General features: G+C 50.5%; 1 protein-coding gene across 1 annotated transcript; it reads right to left on the minus strand.

Annotated features, from left to right (window-relative positions):
- Positions 1-1154: 1154 nt before the first annotated feature.
- Positions 1155-4862, minus strand: LOC133352999 (pro-opiomelanocortin-like). The gene is given in 4 exon segments (XM_061569060.1): positions 1155-1181; positions 1809-3122; positions 3124-3375; positions 4716-4862. Coding segments are annotated over 3 exon segments (732 nt in total). The 3' UTR covers positions 1155-1181; positions 1809-2789.
- Positions 4863-7645: the final 2783 nt, after the last annotated feature.

The raw sequence follows: 7645 nt of genomic DNA on the forward strand, positions 1-7645 counted from the left end.
GTGTGCGCTCTTGTGGATTGTAAAACACACAGAGAAGAAGAAGAATGCATATGCCGTGTGGCGGGCGGGTGAAATGACGACACGGACACGTGTTTATGGATCAAGGCCGACAGTGGTGAACACCACAAGAGTTGCCGCGGCAAGGCGATATACCACGAAACACGGCACATCATCCGATGTCAGATCCACAACAGCAGCCTGGCAAATCGCGTGCTCCGTTTTTTTTTCTCTCTTCTTAAATACAATCGCGAAACGTGGCCGCTCGAAGGTGGCTCGCTCGTGAAGTGTTTTCTTTACCCGACAAACACGTCTGCTCATTAAACCAACTACCTCTGTGCGCACTTGTTTAAACACATCGCTCGAAGCCAATTGCGATTCTAGTTTATTTGCAATTTTTTTTACCGGAGTAGTTGATGGCTCGGCGGTTATAACGCGCCATCGTCTGCATATCTCTTGCAATTACTCGATCAGCATACATTCATGCAACATATTATTTTGGGTTAGATCGCGTAAATATATCAATGTGTCGGGACAACCACAGCAAGAAACAATTGCTGAAGTGGGCTTGTGTTGCGCCCGAAACGTCGTGAGTTAATTTATTTTATTTAATACCTACGTGACTTTACCGAAAGAACCAAAGAGTATGGATCCCTGCAGTGACGAAAGCTTAAAATCTAGATATAAATGTGTCGTTAAACCCGCCACTACCCGACATCAGTTACTACTGGCCAAGACTAATTAGAGAATACATCGAAATTGAAAGAAATATCAATAATCTTAATTTTAGAACTTTCGTGACTGCAGGAATTATTATTTGGTTCTTTCGGTTAAGTCACGTCTAAAGATAAAATAATAAATTAAATTAAATAATAGCATACGACGTTTCGATTGCAACACAAGCAATCATCATCAGGTATAATGAAATAGCCTGTGTCTTCTCTTTGGAATGTTCACACCCAAACTCTAACTTAGCAATCTTTGAAATACGTAATCAACCAGGCCATGCGCCAACCGTGTGTTGACCGACCCTCTGTGTTGTACTACATTACACTTCGACACTCTACCAGGCTATTGTACTTGAGTTTGTCCCTCTCCCGATTTTCAGACCTGTGCGCGTAAGAATTATTTCTTTACATTCTTAATTTTAGAACTTTCGTGACTGCAGGAATTATTATTTGGTTCTTTCGGTTAAGTCACGTCTAAAGATAAAATAGTGGATTGAATTGAATGATAGCATACGACGTTTTGATTGCAACACAAGCAATCATCATCAGGTGTAATGAGGTAGCGACGTAGAGTCTGGCCAGAAAACTGTGGACGGACATATTAGCAGACAGATGTCACCGGGATGCATGGAGGGAGCAACACGGGTAACGGAGAGGGGTGATCATCTCTGTGGGGTGGCCTTGGATAGACAGAGGGGGGAGGAGGCAGAGAGAGGGAGGGGGTTGGAGTGGGCATTTGCATATCAATGAGTGGTCAGGGAACGGGGTTCTGCGGGTGCGATGGCACGGCGGGCAAGTACAATAGCCTGGTAGAGTGTCGAAGTGTAATGTAGTACAACACAGAGGGTCGGTCAACACACGGTTGGCGCATGGCCTGGTTGATTACGTATTTCAAAGATTGCTAAGTTAGAGTTTGGGTGTGAACATTCCAAAGAGAAGACACAGGCTATTTCATTATACCTGATGATGATTGCTTGTGTTGCAATCGAAACGTCGTATACTATTATTTAATTTAATTTATTCTTTTATCTTTAGACGTGACTTAACCGAAAGAACCAAATAATAAATATCAATAATTTTAACCGTTCGGATAGCTACCGACTTACTGCCGCGTGGAAGTGAATCATCAAATAATACATTGTTTAAATGCATGTCTATACAGAGCACCATACTTCAATAGGTGATTACCGTTGTTGGTATGGCTATTTTTGTAAACGCAATGCACAAGAAGTATGAGATCGATGGGCACGCATAATGCGCATACTTGGTGTACGTTGATTCATGAATCCTCCCCCACTTTGCGCAAGAAGAGAGCACAGGTGTTGTAATCACATCTACGCCGCGATGTAAGGAACGAAACAGGTGGACTTCTCCACAAATCTGGCTGTCGCCTGATGAAGCTGGTTGTAATTACTGGCGAAACGTCGTACTCAGATTGTAAATGTTGTGGCGCCTGATGAAGCTAGTTGTAATTACTGGCGAAACGTCGTACTCAGATTGTAAATGTTGTGGCTTGGCTCTCCAACACACCGATATGCTGTACTAGTGACGAATTGGCATGTTCTGTTTACGTGACAAACCTGACTAATCGGCTCTGTCGGGTGGTGGAGGGTTTAACGACACATCTATATATTTACGCGATCTAACACAAAACACCTGTATTATGGATGATATTGGTCGCGAAAGCCTACGTGTTAAAATGCGGGCATTGTTGAACTGACAGCACGTGCGTTTTAGATTGTAAACGTTGCGGTGGTTAACGAATGGGGTTTGCTACTCGTGGCAAGGGATTGATAATATTGCGCGAACTGCAGTTGCTAAACCCTAACGAGTAGCCCTGCAATCGTTACCGGACTGTCGAAAGCACGAACGAGTCAACGGCAATGCCGCAACGCTCGTGAAATACTTTGACGATGAGGTTTTGTGGGAAGTCGACATCGCGATACTCATCACATCGTGAACAGTAATGTGGCATCGCGTCGTGGCGAAAGATTCTACGCGGCGACCCCCCCGGTAGAAATAACTGAATCGAGACACGAATTCACCAAAACGCCAAGGGGCTAGCTAGCGCTCGTTCACCATGACATTTCTCAAGAACTTCAGCAACGTTTTCTTGTCACACATCTCCGCCGGATTCATGAAGCCCCCGTAGCGTTTCTTCTCCGCGTGGTCGAAATCTCGCATCTCAGCCTCGACCACCTCCAGATCCTCCTGACCCTCACCCTCCTGATCCTGCTGCTGCTGCTGTTGCAGATCCCCTTTCCACTGCTGCTGTTGCTGCTGTTGCTGCTGCAACGGGTAGACGTCCCAAGGTGTCCCCAGATTCCCCTGCAGCTCACGTCGCTGCGCTTGCCCCGGGACCTCGGCGCCGTCATCCGCCTGCGCGCGCTCTCCTCCGACCCTGCGCGGTGCCCTTCATGGGACGCCGCTTCTTGCCGTGCTTGACACCCCACCGGAAGTGCTGCACCGTGTACGGCTTCGGCACCGTGGCGCCTCTCCTGCGGACAGCCTCGAGATCCGGCAGGGAGGAGGAGGATGACGCGCCGCTCAGGAAGCGCTCCAGAAGGTGCCCCAGCAACAGGTGCTCCAGCGAGCCGGAGGGCGACGCGGCTGGGTCAGTGATGGCCTCGTCGCACGCGTACACGTAGGCCTGCCGGGGCAATGACGCACAGTGAGTCGTGAGCCCACGTCAGAGGTCGCAACCGGGTACCCGATACCCGTACCCGTTTGCGACCCTAGTGCGGCCGGGTACGGGTAGACCGTGAGTCACTGGTGAGTCACCGTTTGTCACTCATTTCCCAACGTCTTGTCTCTTCTCACAATTCAAGTTCCTAGAATCAACCCACCCGCGCCTGCAACATGGCTTCATCCCAGAGGTCGCAATCGGATACTCGTACCCGTACCCTACCCGATACCCGACCGGGTACGGGTAGCCGGGTATCGGGTAGGGTACGGGTATACGTTTTCGACCCTGGTGCGGCTGGGTACAGGTAAGGAATCAAAACCCGTTAGCGACCTCTGGCCCACGTGCGACTGGTTTACAGTACCCATTGAACACCGCTCGTGGAGAAATGTTGCAACTCTCATTTCAGCCCCCCGTGGTGTCAAACGTAGAGTCTGTAACTGTTATTATGACGAAGCACTCTTTGTCTCTGGCGTCTCTATATATGTACTGCATGTGTGTGTGTGTGCTGTGAAGAAGCGTCATTGCCTGAAACGTCGCCCGTTATACTTTACATATTTTAAGGCAGCAGTTATTATTATTATTATTGGCCAATGTGTAACGTGGTTTTTGTTTATGGAGCTGTCCCGAGGCTGAACTCCGGATAATATAACCCGAGGACTTAATCCCGAGTCACACTCCTATGAAGATTTTATTTTTTTGGGAGTGCTGCATAATCGTCTGATGAGTTTTATGGTTGCACCCATGGGCTGCCACCCGTCCCCGGTTTGATCTTGTCTGGGTGTCACCCCGACAGTTCGGTTAATTATAATCGGCGTCTGCGTTCTGGCGGCTAGGAATTTGATCGTCTTGCAGGATACCTGCACGAGTTTGGGCAAATTGCGTGCGGCTCTTTGAGGACTGCTGCTTCGTGACGTCACCTTCGGGCCGCCGTGCATTGTGGCTCTTGAAATATTGAGAGAGGGTTTCTTTTTGTTATCAAAGTCGAATAAACAAAAATCGTCTCTTCTTGTTATGTTAATTTGCCGTCGCCCGAGCGCGAGACTGATGGAGAGACCCGTCTGTGGTTTGGTCTCCGGACGAGGTGATAACCCCGAGTTGCAGCGCGCACTATCGTCCGGCGCTATGTCCGACGTTTCGCTCCACGTGCCGGGTGAACTTCTTCGCGACACTTTAACCGCTCGTCGGCTTCCTCCGGTATACACACGGATTCCGATACTTAGCCTGCTCCTACTCCTACTGCTGCTGCTGCTGCGAGCGTCGTGCTTGCGAGCGACAGCTGCTGCCACTGCGGTGCCGCTACGTACCTGCGTCCCTGGCAGCGCACCCGTGATCCTTGCGGGGGGTCGTCGGCACGGCTCCCCGAGGAGGGGGGCCCCGCGGCACGGCCCGGGTGCCAGCGCGGACAGCGCCGCGCACACGGACAGCACGAGCAGCGGCAGCGGCGAGCGCATGGCTGCGTCGCGGGGTGGGGGGGTGGGGGGGCACAGAGTGGGGCGCCTTACTGCTGGGGGGGGGGGGCAGAGGTGGGGAGTAGAGGGGGGGTCAAACAGTTTATGAATGGGTTTGGAATTTCGTGACCAATATTATTCATAAAAGAGTTGTGTTGGGTTATAGCAAGTAAATATTGGAGCGAGTTTCATTGCCCTCACCCTTCACCTGGGTGGGGCAGCGAGCCCAGTTCTCCCCCTTCAATCAGCCCTGCCGTGCCGAACCCGTGCTGTTGCTGTTCGCGGAGTTTCTGACACTATTACGAGCACTTTCACTGACTCTGACCCTGAGCAATTAGCCAAGCAGCCACCAGTGTCAACCCTGCCACTAACTACCCAACCAGCTACTCGAACTCACCCAATCCCTAAAACCCTGAACAATTAGCGGACCCGTCACTGGTAATCTCCCTACCACCGACCAAAACTGTAATCAACCACTCGTGCTGAACCTTTCATTCAACATCGCCCGATATACTTCGCCTTTCAGCCACTCGTGTTTTCTTTCACGCTGACCCTACCCGCACCCCCGATTAGCACGGTTGGCTACGTACGGTGCGAAAGAAGTTCAACATACGTAAGCACGTACCCCCCCCCGCACCCGCCTCACCTCTCACGAGACATTTTAAATTTGATAAATTATTACTTATGAACATTTTGTCAGTAAACACGTGACTTCTTTCATATACAATATGCGACAATATTCAATCGATATATAAGGATATTTTACACAACGTGACGATGCAATTATCGTGTAACTTATATCGTGTGATTTTTCCTGGAATTTGCAACAATACCACAAGAAACCACCTGGAGAAGATTCCAGGCACGCGTCGACAACGATGGCGAACAAGTGGAGAGACTCTTTGACCTTTTGAAGCTATAAAATACATTTGTTATCACGTCGCAATGTATTATCCGCTATTTTTCCATTAAAAACGATAGTCCCATATAAGTGTTGACATTTTTTTGAAGCACCCCGTATAACCCATAAATCCTTTACGTCTCTGTCCGTTCACGTAAACAACAAGAAGAGCATTTCGTCTCACCCATCCCATCAGCCGCGCGGCTTTCCGGCAGCATTCGCTCAACGCAAACACAACTCTGGACAGATTTAGACATTTGGTGTCAGACTTGGCTCGAACCGACAATGCACAGACGAAGGGGCCCTCTCTGTCAAGGATTGACATCGCGGGATCGTGGGACGTGACCAAGGCTTAGCGTGGGAGCGCTTCATCCAGCAGTGGAGTGATGGTGGCCGATGGTGTGGGAGCTGAAGGGCTTTCATCCAGCAGTGGAGCGATGGTGGCCGATGGTGATGATCCGTATGGCGGCCGCGCTTGGTCGTTACGAACGCGGATGGTGGGGGGCTGGGGACGGGTGGCGATGCGGCGCGGATTGGGGGGCCACTCACCTGGATTCACGTGCAGAGCGCGCGCCGGCTGCAATAGACCCACAAGTATCCGTCCACGCCGCTCGTTTGGGGACTTTTATAGTTGACAAAGGTGGAGGAGGAGGAGGGGGGGGGGGGGGGTGTGCTGTAGAGATTGGGGGGGGGGGTAGTGGTGGTGGAGCGGGGGGGGTCCACATTAATGGAATTGCGTCGGCGCTTGGGCCACAACCCCCCCCCCCCCGCCGGCCCCCACCTCGCCTCCAGCGTGCGCACGTTCCACATCGTGGCGGCGATGCGATTCGTGCGATTTCACGCCGAGATGTCCTCAATTGGGTCATTTTTTTACTTAACATTCCATTCGGAGGTGCGAGACGCGCCGCGCACTATCAGCTCGGGGGGGGGCGGGGGGGGGCCTTGTGTCAACAAGTCGAATGCAATGAACAAATGGGTTATTTTTTTTTCTTCAAGCCGATTCGCGAAGAAAGATTTCGCCGTTATTAATGCGACGTGTGGCAAAGTTCCGCTGCTCGTGATAATCTTCATCATCATATTCGTCAGCGGCCCCTGGTCTATCCGCTGCTGGATTGAAGGCCTTGCCTCCCAAAGCCGCCGCCACCGTCTCTCCCACGAATCCTACGATGCAATAATCCAGCAGCAGGAGTGTGATTACCACTCTGACATTGTCTCGCCATTAATGCCATCTTATCACCATCGCCACCGCCACAGAAGATCCCCCAATAGCGTTTAACAGACTGTTTGAGCGAGTGCTGTTAGCGAGCACCAAATCCAAAGGTCCCCCGTATAGTCTTAACAAAGCTGTTGGGGCAAGTGCTGTTCGCGAACACCCTTTTGAGGCCGTAACGGCACGTGAGGGAAGTGGGTGGCCAGCACCACGCCCAGCGCCACCACTGTGATCACCACCATCAAACCTAGCGAGCACAATCACCATCTCACCACCACCATTATCTACTGCTGGATGAAAATCTCCCCACCAAGCTGCCACCATCTCTTACGATATTGCGATGTTAATAGTCCACCTCGTAGTGCGCGTTCGTGGAAGAGGAGACCAGGACCGGAATTGAACCCTGGTCTCGACTCAAGTGGCTTGGGTTCACAGTGCAATGCGATGCTAACCACTGTGCCACTGCGCCACTAAAAAAAAATCTAATCACTTAATTTCTTCAGGCCAAACTTTGGTAACAAAATTGACAATGCTTTTTTCATGAGATTGTTTCTTTTTTTGCTCAAATTAAAATCCGTCATAAATGATGCTAGGTTAGATCGCGAAAATATAAATGCGTCGTTTACCAACCGCCACCTGACGTAGCCAATTATTAGGGATTGTCACGTGAACTAA

The sequence above is a fragment of the Lethenteron reissneri genome, chromosome 42, assembly GCF_015708825.2.
Source record: "Lethenteron reissneri isolate LAM-NWPU_2019-01 chromosome 42, ASM1570882v1, whole genome shotgun sequence".
NCBI classification, from domain to species: Eukaryota; Metazoa; Chordata; class Hyperoartia; order Petromyzontiformes; family Petromyzontidae; genus Lethenteron; species Lethenteron reissneri.